General features: G+C 46.5%; 2 protein-coding genes across 2 annotated transcripts in view; one reads left to right on the forward strand and one right to left on the reverse strand.

The window, feature by feature from the left end:
* Positions 1-17,614, reverse strand: part of LOC134573755 (zinc finger protein 850-like) — a 788,930-nt gene that overhangs the window by 291,383 nt on the left and 479,933 nt on the right. The window lies entirely within an intron of this gene.
* Positions 1-17,614, forward strand: part of KPNA1 (karyopherin subunit alpha 1) — a 57,581-nt gene that overhangs the window by 13,138 nt on the left and 26,829 nt on the right. The window contains exon 2 of the mRNA XM_063446191.1: positions 17,418-17,551. Within this exon, the coding sequence (XP_063302261.1) occupies positions 17,423-17,551 (129 nt within the window). The 5' untranslated portion in view covers positions 17,418-17,422. The remainder of the gene's footprint in view (positions 1-17,417; positions 17,552-17,614) is intronic.

The raw sequence follows: 17,614 nt of genomic DNA on the forward strand, positions 1-17,614 counted from the left end.
TTTATACCCAGCTACTTACTTAGTATTCATTTTGTTTTTGTTTTGTTTTTTTATGCTTTCTCTCCAACCCTACTACAGGGTGCCCATTACCATAACCTACTTGCAGATCACTTTAATGACTGCTAATACAGCTTTGTATATCCTTTCATGTAAAATTGTATTAGCTGTATGGCTGCTCTTTAATCATGGGATTGTGAAAGCAAGGTTGTTTTGTTAGGATTGATCACAATTCGTTAGGATTCTTTTTAACACTAATAATAAATACACATCACAGGGAGTTCAGGCTTCTATTAAAGGACCACTCTAGGCACCCAGACCACTTCAGCTTAATGAGGTGGTCTGGGTGCCAGGTCCTTCTAGGGTTAACCCATTTTTTCATAAACATAGCAGTTTCAGAGAAACTGCTATGTTTATCAATTAGTTAAGCCTTCCCCCTAATCCTCTAGTGGCTGTCTCATTGACAGCCGCTAGAGGCGCTTGCGTGATTCTCACTGTGAAAATCACAGTGAGAGCACGCAAGCGTCCATAGGAAAGCATTATGAATGCTTTCCTATGTGACCGGCTGAATGCGCGCGCAGCTCTTGCCGCGCGTGCGCATTCAGCCGACGGGGAGGAGAAGAGGAGGAGAGCAGGAGGAGATCTCTCCGCCCAGCGCTGGAAAAAGGTAAGATTTAACCCCTTTCCCCTTTCCAGAGCCGGGCGGGAGGGGGTCCCTGAGGGTGGGGGCACCCTCAGGGCACTCTAGTGCCAGGAAAACGAGTATGCTTTCCTGGCACTAGAGTGGTCCTTTAAGGCAAATAGCTTCCCGCTTGGTACTAGATAATGTGCTCTTAAAGTGTACTTGCCTAGTCCATACAACTTAGTTTAATGTTGAGTATTGCATTTCTTCTATAAATCATGTCTATATTTTAATGTACTGCGTATTAAACGTGTAGCCCCTCTCCAACCTGTCAGTCCTTGTTAAAAACTTCTCTATGCCAGTGGCAAACAGGTCAAAGTCAGGGCCGTCTATAATATGAATAGGACCCTGGGCAAAGCATTTTCTTGGGCCCCCTAGGCCCTGCCGCTCCCCCCCCCCCCCCAATCACACTGACCATCTGACACACACACACACACACACACACACAGACAGACAGATATATTAAAACATTCGCAGATACATACTGACACACGTACATTGACACACAAATATATACTTATATACATTCAGACATACTGACACATACACATACACTGACAGATATACTGAAACACACACAGACATTCTGACACACACACACAGACATTCTGACACTCACACAAGGATACTGACACACACAGGCATACTAACATACACACCGACAGGCATGCTGACACACACACACACTGACATACACACACACAGACATACTGACATACACACACACACATACAGACATACTGACATACACACACAGACATACTGACACATACACACACACAGACATACTGACATACACACACACAGACACATTTAGCCACCCTCCAGGTTCTTACCTTTTCCTGGAGGGTGGTTTCCCTGGGGTCCAGTGGCAGGCTGAGGCAGATGGGAGTTCTCCTCTGGAACTCCCCTCCTCCTGCCTTTCTCCTCCCACGCGGCTATTATCTCCGGTGGGAGGAAGTGACGCGCGGCACTCACTTCCTCCCAGCTGGTACAGGAAGGGGCCCGGTCGCGCTGTTTAAGCATCACAGCGCCCGACCAGGCCCCTGCTCACACATGCTTACCGGGTGGCCCTTAGTGCATGGGCCACCCAGGGGGGATCCTTAGTTGGCGGGCTGGTGCGGCTCTGTGCAGCCGCACCGCCGGGTACATGGGGGGCTGCTCAAATCGCGGGGCCCACGGGGCAGCTGCTCTGGGGCCCCCCAGGAGCAACTGGGCCCGGGGCAGCTGCCCCGTTTTCCCCGCGCTAAAGACGGCCCTGGGTTGAACACATTAAAATAACTCTTCACTTCCCAAATAAAAAAAAAAAAAATAAATAAACTCACTGTTTAGTAGATATACCCCAATGAAAACATGCATACATTTGATAATGTGTGTGTATATATATATTATTTTTTTTTCCATTGGGACCAGTGGAACCTCGGAACTTGAACGTAAATTAGTACTCAAAATTTTGAGTAAAAAATGGCTTGGTATCCGAACATACAACAAAGAGCCAAATGTCTCCATACACAAACGATCTTCGGTACCCGAATATACAACAAAGAGCCATGTCTCTTTTTCAAGTCAGACAATTATAATAAATAATTGTAATAATGGTCAACTGTAAATGTTTAGCAAGTTGAAAGGCAGGAACCACTCAAATAAATGTAAGGTGCTTATTATTAGAGTCATCTCTGCATTTTTAACGCATACACATAAATGTAAAATGCTGTAATTTGGGGGTCTGGAACGGATTAATCAATTTTACATTAATTCTTCTGGAAAACGTTGATTCGGTTCTCAAACACTTCGGGACTCGAACAGCCTTCGGGAGAGGATTAAGTTTGAGTTCCGAGGTTCCACTGTATCTAAAAACAGCTTGTAAAAGCTTCAGATCTCTTGTCTGCAGCCATTGTGATCCCTCTTCTAACCCCGCCAAGACTTTCTGTGTCTCAATGAGACGTCTTTGTAAGGCAGTTACTCTGGGCAATTGCTGCCTCTTGAGTTTATATCCACTGAGCTAAACAACCAGAAAGTAACAGGATTTGTTCTCTCAGTGACAGCAAGGGTGTGTAACAAGGTTAAAGGACCACTATAGTGCCAGGAAAACATATAGGGTCCTTGGGTCCCCCTCACCCTCATGTCTCCCCTCCCGCCGGGCTCTGGGGTGAGGGAAGGGGTTAATCCCTTACCTTTTTTCCAGCGCCGGGCTCCCTTGGCGCTGGGGGCTCTTCTCCTCCTTTCCCGTAATCGGCTGAATGCGCATGCGCGGCTTGAGCCGCGCGCACATTCAGCCAGTCCATAGGAAAGCATTCTCAATGCTTTCCTATGGACGCTGGCGTCTTCTCACTGTGAAAATCACAGTGAAAAGCACGGACGCGCCTCTAGCGGCTGTCAATGAGACAGCCACTAGAGGCTGGATTAACCCTAGTGTAAACATAGCAGTTTCTAGTAGTATGAATGAGGGTGACTAGAGATCATGCTGCTAAATACATGAAAATAAAAACGTTAACGATAAACTACTTATCCCATAGTAACCTGCTGTTTTGGGTTTATAGGATAAACCCAGCACAGGTTTACTGGTCTGGGAGGGATTTATTTGCCGCTGCGAGCAGGCTTACTATAGTGTGCACAGAGTGAGAATGAAACGTAGAAGTAAGACTGTGAAAAATGACACCAACTAAAGATGGCACGTAGTTTACACCTCTACCCTATGAACCTGCATTCAGCTCCAGTGTAATATTGCAGGCTGTTAATTTATTATTTGTTTGTTTTATGCCACGAGGCAACTGTGATATGTGTTTTTGTATATCTGTGCCATGATGATCATTATTCTCCCATTAAACTGTCTAGAGAAACAATTTCTTTAATCGCGTATCTGTAGTCTGTGCTACCCTGGCAAGTGAAAAGTTTGATATAAATTTTCAATCTACCTGGAATGCCTCTTGATGTGTTCGGAGTATGACTCTGTATAGTTGGTATGTTTGTTTTAATGGGAGCTCACAGATAAATTATACTTTTCTAACTCTACATTAATAATTATATATCCCTAGTTAATAATAACTAATAGATAATTATAGGTTGTGAAATTTAACGGGGTACTCTAGACACCATAACCACTTTATTTCATTGCCTGTAGTGGTCCCATGTTCCAGTGTAAACCCATTTTCAAACATTTCAATGCTGAATGATTGTGCCCAGCCATCTGTGACACGGTCCCCTTCTGGAGAAATGGCTACAGCGCAACTCTGTATTAGCCATACCAACTCATACCAGCCATTGGCAGCGTTTAAATACTAACTGGACTCCCCTTCCGTTGGTGCAGCAGCAGGGAGATGGCTGGAAATGCTAAATCATTATTAACCCCTTAAGGACACAACTTCTGGAATAAAAGGGAATCCCGTCATGCGTCCTTAAGGGGTTAAACAGTTGATGGTAGAACAATGCAAGGAGCCTGCAGGCACCATATCCAATTCAATGAGAAGTGTTGGTGGTGCCCAGTATGTGTCTTTACATGGGATGCTTTGACAGACCTATGATCTTATAGCTTTCCTCATTGCCTTTCTGTAAGTCACTGCTATTAGTACACAGTCCCTGTGCATTACTCTGTATCTGTAGAGACTGACTCACCTTCTCAGAAGGGGCCTCACTGGCTTGGCCTTTCTGAAGTGGTTCTTCACATGGGGGGCTGGGGTGGTTAGTTCTCATTTAGTCAGCACTTTGCATGTTGGGGGCCTAGTAATTATGTTCAGTTACTGACACGGTTCCTGTTTACATTGCAAATGTACTCATATCTGACACTCGATCATACCAAGTGATACATTTCCAATGTCCCATATAGTACTACGATGGTGCATGTGATCATTATTCATTCCATCTCCTTGTGTGATTCGCTAGCTATTCCTGACTTTAGATGACACAGTGAGATGCTGTATATTGTCATGTTAGATTACATTGTGTAATGCTGTATATTGTCATGTGTTAGAATACATTGTGTAGTTGGATGCTGTACTGATTCCCGGTACATTATATTGTGTAGTTGGATGCTGTACTGATTCCCGGTACATTATATTGTGTAGTTGGATGCTGTACTGATTCCCGGTACATTATATTGTGTAGTTGGATGCTATACTGATTCCCGTTACATTATATTGTGTAGTTGGATGCTATACTGATTCCCGTTACATTATATTGTGTAGTTGGATGCTGTACATTATATTGTGTACTTGGATGCTATACTGATTCCTGGTACATTATATTGTGTAATTGGATGCTATACTGATTCCCGGTACATTATATTGTGTACTTGGATGCTATACTGATTCCCGTTACATTATATTGTGTAGTTGGATGCTGTACTGATTCCCGGTACATTATATTGTGTAGTTGGATGCTGTACTGATTCCCGGTACATTATATTGTGTATTTGGATGCTGTACTGATTCCCGGTACATTATATTGTGTAGTTGGATGCTATACTGATTCCCGTTACAGTATATTGTGTAGTTGGATGCTGTACTGATTCCCGGTACATTATATTGTGTATTTGAATGCTGTACTGATTCCCGGTACATTATATTGTGTAGTTGGATGCTATACTAATTCCCGGTACATTATATTGTGTGCTTGGATGCTATACTGATTCCCGGTACATTATATTGTGTACTTGGATGCTATACTGATTCCCGTTACATTATATTGTGTAGTTGGATGCTGTACTGATTCCCGGTACATTATATTGTGTAGTTGGATGCTATACTGATTCCCGGTACATTATATTGTGTAGTTGGATGCTATACTGATTCCTGGTACATTATATTGTGTAGTTGGATGCTATACTGATTCCCGGTACATTATATTGTGTAGTTGGATGCTGTACTGATTCCCGGTACATTATATTGTGTAGTTGGATGCTGTACTGATTCCCGGTACATTATATTGTGTAGTTGGATGCTGTACTGATTCCCGGTACATTATATTGTGTAGTTGGATGCTGTACTGATTCCCGGTACATTATATTGTGTAGTTGGATGCTGTACTGATTCCCGGTACATTATATTGTGTAGTTGGATGCTGTACTGATTCCCGGTACATTATATTGTGTATTTGGATGCTGTACTGATTCCCGGTACATTATATTGTGTATTTGGATGCTGTACTGATTCCCGGTACATTATATTGTGTATTTGGATGCTGTACTGATTCCCGGTACATTATATTGTGTATTTGGATGCTGTACTGATTCCCGGTACATTATATTGTGTAGTTGGATGCTGTACTGATTCCCGGTACATTATATTGTGTAGTTGGATGCTATACTGATTCCCGTTACAGTATATTGTGTAGTTGGATGCTGTACTAATTCCCGGTACATTATATTGTGTATTTGAATGCTGTACTGATTCCCGGTACATTATATTGTGTATTTGGATGCTGTACTGATTCCCGGTACATTATATTGTGTATTTGGATGCTGTACTGATTCCCGGTACATTATATTGTGTATTTGGATGCTGTACTGATTCCCGTTACATTATATTGTGTAGTTGGATGCTATACTGATTCCCGTTACAGTATATTGTGTACTTGGATGCTCTACTAATTCCCGGTACATTATATTGTGTATTTGAATGCTGTACTGATTCCCGGTACATTATATTGTGTAGTTGGATGCTATACTAATTCCCGGTACATTATATTGTGTACTTGGATGCTATACTGATTCCCGGTACATTATATTGTGTACTTGGATGCTATACTGATTCCCGTTACATTATATTGTGTAGTTGGATGCTGTACTGATTCCCGGTACATTATATTGTGTAGTTGGATGCTGTACTGATTCCCGTTACATTATATTGTGTAGTTGGATGCTATACTGATTCCAGGTACATTATATTGTGTAGTTGGATGCTATACTGATTCCCGGTACATTATATTGTGTAGTTGGATGCTGTACTGATTCCCGGTACATTATATTGTGTAGTTGGATGCTGTACTGATTCCCGGTACATTATATTGTGTAGTTGGATGCTGTACTCATTCCCGGTACATTATATTGTGTAGTTGGATGCTGTACTGATTCCCGGTACATTATATTGTGTAGTTGGATGCTGTACTGATTCCCGGTACATTATATTGTGTAGTTGGATGCTGTACTGATTCCCGGTACATTATATTGTGTAGTTGGATGCTGTACTGATTCCCGGTACATTATATTGTGTAGTTGGATGCTGTACTGATTCCCGGTACATTATATTGTGTAGTTGGATGCTGTACTGATTCCCGGTACATTATATTGTGTATTTGGATGCTGTACTGGTTCCCGGTACATTATATTGTGTATTTGGATGCTGTACTGATTCCCGGTACATTATATAGTGTAGTTGGATGGATTGTGCAGTGTGGTTTGCTGCGTGTGCCTTGGTCAGCCCAAGTGAAAGTGTGTGCATTGCTGATGGTTTAGCTCAGAGTTACACACCCGGCTCCTTACCCCCTTTTACGAAGCTTACTGATAGACATTGTATGTTGTTGACATTAAGTGAAGCTATGGACGGGCCCTATTGGAGTAGTGACATGGCTTTCTATGGCTATGTGCAGTGTCAAGCCATTCCTGTGAGTGCCCACTCACCTCCCTGACACTGTGATTGATGGTTAATCATACATTGAACAGCGAGCGTTTATTGTCAATATATAGATCCCTCCCTCATGCCCTGTGATCTCCAGAGCTTTCATTGTGGCTGAGTAATGAGTCCTTGGAGTTAGTCACTTGTCCAGTAAAGGGGGTTATGTCAGTATTAACACATTGTCTCCAACAAATGTATTTATCATATCTCTTCCAACCTCTGATTAATGTGTTTTAATCCATAATTCTTACTGAGGTATTTGGTTTTAAAGATGAGAAACTATTTAAAGGGACTCTATAGTCACCATATAAAAGCAAGAAGGACAGGTCCCCCAGCCTTCCTTCTTGCTTTTATATGAACTTACATTTATTAAAAATAATCTTCGAGGTGTTTTTATATTAAAAACTTACCTCTGTTCCAGCGCCGAGCTCCCCGCTAGGCCGCGCCCCCTTTTTCGTCAAAATGACGAAATCGCGGGGCCCAATAGGACGCTTCTCAAAGAGAAGCGTCTTCGCGATGTGGTGCGCATGCGCGGCTTCGCGCTGCACCAATCGCGTTCTTCATAGAGCGGCATTGAATGCCGCCCTATGAAGAACCTGAGCGCTTTACCGCGCATGTGCGCGGAATGCGCGTTCGCGAGCTGAGCTGTCTAACTGACAGCTCAGCTCGCTTTCTAAAATTATCAATAAGGGGGGGACAGTAGGTCCCCCCCCGGCCCCCACCCCTGTGCGGCGGGTAGGGGCCCTAAAATTATCAATGAGGGGGGGACCTACTGTCCCCCCCCAGCCCCCACCCCTGTGCGGCGGGTGGGGGCCCTAAAATTATCAATGATGGGTGGACCTACTGTCCCCCCCCCGGCCCCCACCCCTGTGCGGCGGGTGGGGGCCCTAAAATAATCAATAAGGGGGGACCTATTGTCCCCCCCGGCCCCCACCCCTGAGCGGTGGGTGGGGGCCCTACAATGATCAATAAGGGGGGGGACCTACTGTCCCCCCCGGCCCCCACCCCTGTGCGGCGGGTGGGGGCCCTAAAATTATCAATAAGGGGGGGACCGATTGTCCCCCCCGGCCCCCACCCCTGAGCGGTGGGTGGGGGCCCTAAATACAAAGGGGGGGACCCTAGTTAACCCCCCAAAAAAAAAAATTATCTCCCTACCTACCCCCCTCACCCTAAAAATAATGAGGGGGGGAACATTAACTAAAAACCTGTAAAAAAAAAAAAAGAGATAAAAAAAACTTACCATTCGATGTTTTCTTTCTTCTAAAATCTTCTTTCTTCAGCCCCAAAAAAGGCCAAATAAAAATCCATAATAACCGACGCAATTAAAAAAAAAAAAAACGAGCGCAAAAAAAATAATCCATCTTCACCCATGGAGGGCTCCGCGCAGACTGAGCTCCGCAGGTCGGGGGAAGGCTTATAAAGCCTTGCCCCGCCCTGCAATTAGGCTAAGAACACTCTGATTGGTGGGTTTAAGCTTGGAATTTTCCCACGCTTGTAAAATGACACAGAGCACTGTGATTGGATGGATTTCAAGCCATCCAATCACAGTGCTCTGTGTCATTTTACAAGCGTGGGAAAATTCCAAAGAACTTTCCCACGCTTGTAAAATGACACAGAGCACTGTGATTGGATGGATTTCAAGCCATCCAATCACAGTGTTCTGTGTCATTTTACAAGCGTGGGAAAATTCCAAAGAACTTTCCCACGCTTGTAAAATGACAAAGAGCACTCTGATTGGCTTAAACCCACCAATCAGAGTGTTCTTAGCCTAATTGCAGGGCGGGGCAAGGCTTTATAAGCCTTCCCCACCCTGCGGAGCTCAGTCTGCGCGGAGCCCTCCATGGGTGAAGATGGATTATTTTTTTTGCGCTCGTTTTTTTTTTTTTTTTTTTTTAATTGCGTCGGTTATTATGGATTTTTATTTGGCCTTTTTTGGGGCTGAAGAAAGAAGATTTTAGAAGAAAGAAAACATCGAACGGTAAGTTTTTTTTTATCTCTTTTTTTTTTTTTTTACAGGTTTTTAGTTAATGTTCCCCCCCTCATTATTTTTAGGGGGTAGGTAGGGAGATAATTTTTTTTTTTGGGGGGGGGGGGAGGGTTAACTAGGGTCCCCTCCCCTTTGTATTTAGGGCCCCCACCCACCGCTCAGGGGTGGGGGCCGGGGGGGACAATAGGTCCCCCCTTCATTGATAATTTTAGGGCCCCCACCCGCCGCACAGGGGTGGGGGCCGGGGGGGGACAGTAGGTCCCCCCCCTTATTGATAATTTTAGGGCCCCCACCCGCCGCACAGGGGTGGGGGCCGGGGGGGACAGTAGGTCCCCCCCCTTATTGATAATTTTAGGGCCCCCACCCGCCGCACAGGGGTGGGGGCCGGGGGGGGGACAGTAGGTCCCCCCCCCCTTATCGATAATTTTAGGGCCCCCACCCACCGCTCAGGGGTGGGGGCCAGCGGGGGACAATAGGTCCCCCCCTTATTGATAATTTTAGGGCCCCCACCCGCCGCACATCGGTGGGGGCCGGGGGGGAAGGAGAGTAGGTCTCCCCCCCCCCCCTTCAACCACTATTGTGGACAGTAAGCGTCCCTGTGGGTTCGGGCTTCAGCTGTCAGCTGAAGCTGTCAGCTGAAGCCACGCCCACAGCAGTGCTGACAGCCTCAGCACACAAAGCGCGTTCACAGTGCTTTGTGTGCTGATAGCCCGTCTGATGCATTCACCCAGAATGCATCGGACGAGAGGCCTTTTTAGGGCCTCTGAACTCGGAAGTCCCTCTGGTGGCCGTCTGATTGACTGCAACAAGAGGTGTTCCAACAAGAGGTTCCAAGCTTCCAATGTAAACACTGCATTTTCTCAGAAAATACAGTGCTTACAAGAAAAAGGCTCCGGGTAGCTGTAGCACTCACCTGAACAACCTCATTAAGCTGAAGTTGTTCAGGTGACTATAGTGTCCCTTTAAGCTCAGCAGATTAATGTGGCCCTGTCACCAGCAATTGTCTTTAAATAAATCAGTTTTAAACTATACTGCCAACAGAGAGTGTTGTGTAAACAAGCCATAGAAAGCCGGGGTGTAATTAGCACTTGGCTGTCTAGCAGTGTTTCTGTCTAGGAATCTCACAGTGACTGTTACTGATTAACTCCTTTCCACCTTTGATGAAATTAATCAGTCACGGATACCTCGGACACCAGCACAACTTAAAGCGGCACTGTCATGCCGAATTCCGTTTTTTTTTTAACCCCCCTCCCGCCTCAACTACATCCAATCGACCCCCTAGTCATCCCCAAATGCCCCTATGCCCCCCACATTACCTATTTTTTATTCTTTATTTTCTGCCCCGATCTATATTCAGGGCGCCGCCATCTTTGTGTGGGTAGGTGAAGTCCCTGTGGGACACGTCATCTACCCACACTACACAGACTGTGAGATTCCCGCACATGCCCAGTGAAACACCTGGACATGCGAACGGGAATTTCATCTATTCATTCATTCATCAGACAGACGAATGAATGAATAGAAAAAATCAGACGAACAAACTAACACTGTGTATCAGTGTTAGTTTGTTCGTTCAGTTTATTACAAGGAGGGAGCTACCGGCGTGCAGCTCCCTCCTTGTAATATGTAACTATAGAAGCGGCAGGGAGCAGTGCTCCCCACCACTTCATAAGCCCCCCAGGTCCCCTCCTCACTCTATGGGGGTCAATATGACCCCCATAATAGCACAAGGGAGATTAAAATCTCCCCAATGCCCCTACTCGCTATATCGCGAGTAGGGGCATGTCCACTAAACAGTGAGCAGCCTGTGGCTGCTCACTGTAAAAAAAAAAAAAAAAAAGGGTAATAAGGGGGGGACGGGGGGCCTACTGTCCTCCCCCGCCGGCCCCCACCCCTGGACGGCGGGTGGGGGCCATAATGGGAATGAGGGGGGACCTACTGTCCTCCCCTCAGGCCCCCACCCCTGGGCGGCGGGTGGGGGCCATAATAGTAATAAGGGGGGGGGGGGACCTACTGTCCTCCACCCCCCGGCCCCCACCCCTGGGCGGCGGGTGGGGGCCATAATAGTAATAGGGGGGGGGGACCTACTGTCCCCCCCCCCGGCCCCCACCCCTGGGCGGCGGGTGGGGGCCATAATAGTAATAAGGGGGGGGACCTACTGTCCTCCAGCCCCCGGCCCCCACCCCTGGGCGGCGGGTGGGGGCCCTAATGGAAAAAAGGGGGGGGGGACCTACTGTCCTCCCCCCCGGCCCCCACCCCTGGGCGGCGGGTGGGGGCCATAATAGTAATAAGGGGGGGGGGATCTACTGTCCTCCCCCCCCCCCCCCCCGGCCCCCACCCCTGGGCGGCAGGTGGGGGCCATAACGATAATGGGGGGGGACCTACTGTCCTCCCCCCGCCCCCACCCCTGGGCGGCGGGTGGGGGCACTAAGTAAATCCCCCCCCCCCCCCATCAAGGTGACTAGGGGTGCCGAAGCCCCTAGTCACCCACCCCCCACCCAAATAAAAAATGCCCCTACCTACCCCCCTCACCCTAAAAAATAGTGAGGGGGGAATAAAATTGCTAACCTGTAAAGTAAAATTAAACTTACCATTCGACGTCTTCTTTTTTCTAAAATCTTCATTTTTCAGCCCCAAAAAAGGCCAAATAAAAAACCATCATAGCCGTCGAACTAAAAATAAAATAAAAAACCCGAGCGCGAAAAAGAAAAAACCGAGCGCACAAAAAAATAATCCATCTTCACCCATGGAGGGCTCCGCGCAGACTGAGCTCCGCAGGGCGGGGCAAGGCTTATAAAGCCTTGCCCCGCCCTGCAATTAGCCTAAGAACACTCTGATTGGTGGGTTTAAGCCAATCAGAGTGCTCTTTGTCATTTTACAAGCGTGGGAAAGTTCTTTGGAATTTTCCCACGCTTGTAAAATGACACAGAGCACTGTGATTGGATGGCTTGAAATCCATCCAATCACAGTGCTCTGTGTCATTTTACAAGCGTGGGAAAATTCCAAAGAACTTTCCCACGCTTGTAAAATGACACAGAGCACTGTGATTGGATGGATTTCAAGCCATCCATTCACAGCGCTCTGTGTCATTTTACAAGCGTGGGAAAATTCCATAGAACTTTCCCACGCTTGTAAAATGACACAAAGCACTGTGATTGGATGGCTTGAAATCCATCCAATCACAGTGCTCTGTGTCATTTTACAAGCGTGGGAAAATTCCAAAGAACTTTCCCACGCTTGTAAAATGACAGAGCACTGTGATTGGATGGATTTCAAGCCATCCAATCACAGTGCTCTGTGTCATTTTACAAGCGTGGGAAAGTTCTATGGAATTTTCCCACGCTTGTAAAATGACACAGAGCGCTGTGAATGGATGGCTTGAAATCCATCCAATCACAGTGCTCTGTGTCATTTTACAAGCGTGGGAAAATTCCAAAGAACTTTCCCACGCTTGTAAAATGACACAGAGCACTGTGATTGGATGGATTTCAAGCCATCCATTCACAGCGCTCTGTGTCATTTTACAAGCGTGGGAAAATTCCATAGAACTTTCCCACGCTTGTAAAATGACACAGAGCACTGTGATTGGATGGCTTGAAATCCATCCAATCACAGTGCTCTGTGTCATTTTACAAGCGTGGGAAAATTCCAAAGAACTTTCCCACGCTTGTAAAATGACACAGAGCACTGTGATTGGATGGATTTCAAGCCATCCAATCACAGTGCTCTGTGACATTTTACAAGCGTGGGAAAATTCCAAAGAACTTTCCCACGCTTGTAAAATGACAAAGAGCACTCTGATTGGCTTAAACCCACCAATCAGAGTGTTCTTAGGCTAATTGCAGGGCGGGGCAAGGCTTTATAAGCCTTGCCCCGCCCTGCGGAGCTCAGTCTGCGCGGAGCCCTCCATGGGTGAAGATGGATTATTTTTTTGTGCGCTCGGTTTTTTCTTTTTCGTCAGGTTTTTTTTTTTTGCGCTCGGGTTTTTTATTTTATTTTTAGTTTGACGGCTATGATGGTTTTTTATTTGGCCTTTTTTGGGGCTGAAAAATGAAGATTTTAGAAAAAAGAAGACGTCGAATGGTAAGTTAAATTTTACTTTACAGGTTAGCAATTTTATTCCCCCCTCACTATTTTTTAGGGTGAGGGGGGTAGGTAGGGGCATTTTTTATTTGGGTGGGGGGTGGGTGACTAGGGGCTTGGGCACCCCTAGTCACCTTGATGGGGGGGGGGGGGGAATTTACTTAGTGCCCCCACCCGCCGCCCAGGGGTGGGGGCGGGGGGAGGACAGTAGGTCCCCCCCCCATTATCGTTATGGCCCCCACCCGCCGCCCAGGGGTGGGGGCCGGGGGGGGGAGGACAGTAGATCCCCCCCCCCCCCTTATTACTATTATGGCCCCCACCCGACGCCCAGGGGTGGGGGCCGGGGGGGGAGGACAGTAGGTCCCCCCCCCCCTTTTTCCATTAGGGCCCCCACCCGCCGCCCAGGGGTGGGGGCCGGGGGCTGGAGGACAGTAGGTTCCCCCCCCCTTATTACTATTATGGCCCCCACCCGCCGCCGGGGGGGGGAGGACAGTAGGTCCCCCCCCCCCTTTTTACTATTATGGCCCCCACCCGCCGCCCAGGGGTGGGGGCCGGGGGGTGGAGGACAGTAGGTCCCCCCCCCCCTTTTTACTATTATGGCCCCCACCCGCCGCCCAGGGGTGGGGGCCGGGGGGTGGAGGACAGTAGGTCCCCCCCCCCCTTATTACTATTATGGCCCCCACCCGCCGGCCAGGGGTGGGGGCCGGGGGGGAGGACAGTAGGTCCCCCCCCCCTACTACTATTATGGCCCCCACCCGCCGCCCAGGGGTGGGGGCCGGGGGGGAGGACAGTAGGTCCCCCCCCCTCATTATCTTTATGGCCCCCACCCACCGCTCAGGGGTGGGGGCCGGGGGGGGACACAATAGGTCTCCCTCCCTTATTTTACTTTACGGCCCCCACCCGTCATTTAGGGGTGGGGGGCAATATTTTTTTTATTTTTTTTCTACAGTGAGCAGCCACAGGCTGCTCACTGCTTACTAGACATGCCCCTACTCGCGGTATAGCGAGTAGGGGCATATTATTTACTAATACCAAGTCATTTTTACTTGGTGTTAGTAAATTTGGCTGAAAGACCAATTTAGGTCTTTCAGCCTTTTAGTAGATAGCTCCCTGATACCGTGGGAATTAGGGAGTTATCTACTAAGCGGCTGCAAGATGCAGCCACAGCAATGAATAGGATCGGAGTTTCATTCATTTGAATGAAATTCCGATACGAACAAAGTACCGAATTGCATCCTAACACCAATGGAGAAACTCTTCTCATTCTGTTAGGATGCAATTCGGCAGTTTTGCCGGCGTTCTGTCTAAGTGACAGGACGTTCGGCAATACTGACAGGAAGTATTGTGGGAACTGGGAGGAAAGCTAGGGATCATGGGAAAATTGCTCTGACCAGCGGAAATGAAGCACACTTTGCTCCTCCGCTGGTCAGAGCTGGTCAAGCGGAGGAATCCTCCATAAGACAAAGTCCCTACTTTGTCTTATAATTTTAAAGAAAACTAAAGAAGAATGGAAGAAAAGAATAACAGATCCTGAGAGAGGGGGAGAAGAGGAAGAGATTGAGGAAAGGTAAGTTCGGCATGACAGTGCCGCTTTAATGCTGATTAAATGGGAAGTGTCATATCTCTGGCATTTACACAATTGAAATCACTTGTAATTTGTTATAACTTAATTTTTTATCTATATTCCAGTTCAGTGCAGGCACAGCCAGGGAGAACACTGCAATTTAGGAGCAGACATAGAAACCTTTTTTAATATTTCCTCGTTTGAAAGGACAGGGCTCATAACGATGATTGACAGGGAGACAAGATGGAGGTGGCTCTCTCTATGATGAATGCTAGGTGTAATGGGCAGAGCTTATAACAATGATTGACAGGGAGCCAAGATGGAGGCGGCTCTCTCTATGATGACTGCTAGGTGTAATGAGTGGAGCTTATAACAATGATTGACAGGGAGCTAAGATGGAGGCGGCTCTCTCTATACTGACTGCCAGGTGTAAAGGGCGGAGCTTATAACAATGATTGACAGGGAGCTAAGATGGAGGTGGCTCTCTCTATACTGACTGCCAGGTTTAAAGGGCGGAGCTTATAACAATGATTGACAGGGAGCTAAGATGGAGGTGGCTCTCTCTATACTGACTGCCACGTGTAATGGGCAGAGCTTATAACAATGATTGACAGGGAGCTAAGATGGAGGTGGCTCTCTCTATACTGACTGCCAGGTGTAAAGGGCGGAGCTTATAACAATGATTGACAGGGAGCTAAGATGGAGGTGTCTCTCTCTATACTGACTGCCACGTGTAATGGGCAGAGCTTATAACAATGATTGACAGGGAGCCAAGATGGAGGCGGCTCTCTCTATGATGACTGCTAGGTGTAATGAGCGGAGCTTATAGCAATGATTGACAGGGAGCTAAGATGGAGGCGGCTCTCTCTATACTGACTGCCAGGTGTAAAGGGCGGAGCTTATAACAATGATTGACAGGGAGCTAAGATGGAGGTGGCTCTCTCTATATTGACTGCCACGTGTAAAGGGCGGAGCTTATAACAATGATTGACAGGGAGCTAAGATGGAGGTGGCTCTCTCTATACGGACTGCCAGGTGTAATGGGCGGAGCTTATAACAATGATTGACAGGGAGCTAAGATGGAGGTGTCTCTCTCTATACTGACTGCCACGTGTAATGAGCGGAGCTTATAACAATGATTGACAGGGAGCTAAGATGGAGGTGGCTCTCTCTATACTGACTGCCACGTGTAAAGGGCGGAGCTTATAACAATGATTGACAGGGAGCTAAGATGGAGGTGGCTCTCTCTATACGGACTGCCAGGTGTAATAGGCGGAGCTTATAACAATGACTGACAGGGAGCTAAGATGGAGGTGTCTCTCTCTTTACTGATTCCTAGGTGTAAAGGGCGGAGCTTATAGCAATGATTGACAGGGAGCTAAGATGGAGGCGCCCAGTTACAGGATAGAGATGGGGATTTCTACTTTTCTATTTTATTGTTCGCACTTCACAAATACGTGTTTTGTCAAAGGTAGCGATTAATAAACATTTAAATCATAATATAAAAACAAATGTTTAAATCCTGGGAAAACACTGTTCCCATTTAGAGGGAACTCACACCATTGAATACAGCTTTAAAAAACTATAACTTTTTAAACTTTTTGTTTTTTTTATTTCATAAACACGGAGTAGGGAAACGTTTCCTCTAGGCATTGTGGTGCCCCAGATAGCCAAGTAAAATGTAGCCCCATTCTGCATCTGTCAGTGAGTAACCCAGACAGACAGTGCAGTTAATATTTGAAAAGCATTACCCAAAGCAAGCTCAATACTACTCAAATGTGATTTAAAATGTTCTGAATGAGGGAGCATGTGTTCCTATTGGAGTAAGCAGACCATGCGTCATGGACTTCTTTCTGGGACTATTTAGCTGATATCTTTCATACTGTCCGACACCCTGCACTGTTTATTCTAGATTGGTTTGTGGTTTTTCATGGCCCAGTCAATATGCACATGAATATGAAGACCCTTTCCTCACTTCTCTAGAACTCCGGTGAAAGGCCAGCAGTCCTGATAGCTAGAAGAACTTATATTGTTTAATACCTTTTTGGTTCATTCAAGATCAGAGCAAAATAAAACACAGGGTTACTCAATATGAGAAAACATTTTTTTTTAGCTGACTTGGAGAATTTTTCTAATATACTATAAAGTTTGCTTTTATTCCGTGAATCACCCTGACTGTGTTCAGCTCGAGTCTGGACTCATGCTAGGTTGGGGAGAATTCCCCTTGAGATTCAATGGGGATTTTATGGAAATGTAAAAAAAGAGGTGCACAAATGTGCCTTTCATTTCCAACAGACATTTCTTCCACCTTAATTTTTATTTTATTTTTTGAGAAAAAGTGCAATGTTTGCATGGTGAAGTAACAACTTTATGCATGAGAACATGACACAAAACTGGACAAGGAAGTCAAAGCTGGTGACTGTTTTTATATATTTGTTTGGGCAGACAATGCATGTGTTTTGAGCTGCTTGTTTAAACACTTGTTTGCCTCTACAGAAATCATGACGAGCTCAGGAAAAGAAAGCTCTCGACTGAAGAGCTACAAGAATAACTCCTTGAATACCGACGAGATGCGACGGCGAAGGGAGGAGGAGGGGCTTCAGCTGCGCAAACAGAAAAGAGAAGAGCAGGTGGGTCATAGTGCTCCATGCACGGTTCTATAACACCTTTTCATGACTGTTTGGAAAACACAT

The sequence above is a fragment of the Pelobates fuscus genome, chromosome 1, assembly GCF_036172605.1.
Source record: "Pelobates fuscus isolate aPelFus1 chromosome 1, aPelFus1.pri, whole genome shotgun sequence".
NCBI lineage: Eukaryota > Metazoa > Chordata > Amphibia > Anura > Pelobatidae > Pelobates > Pelobates fuscus.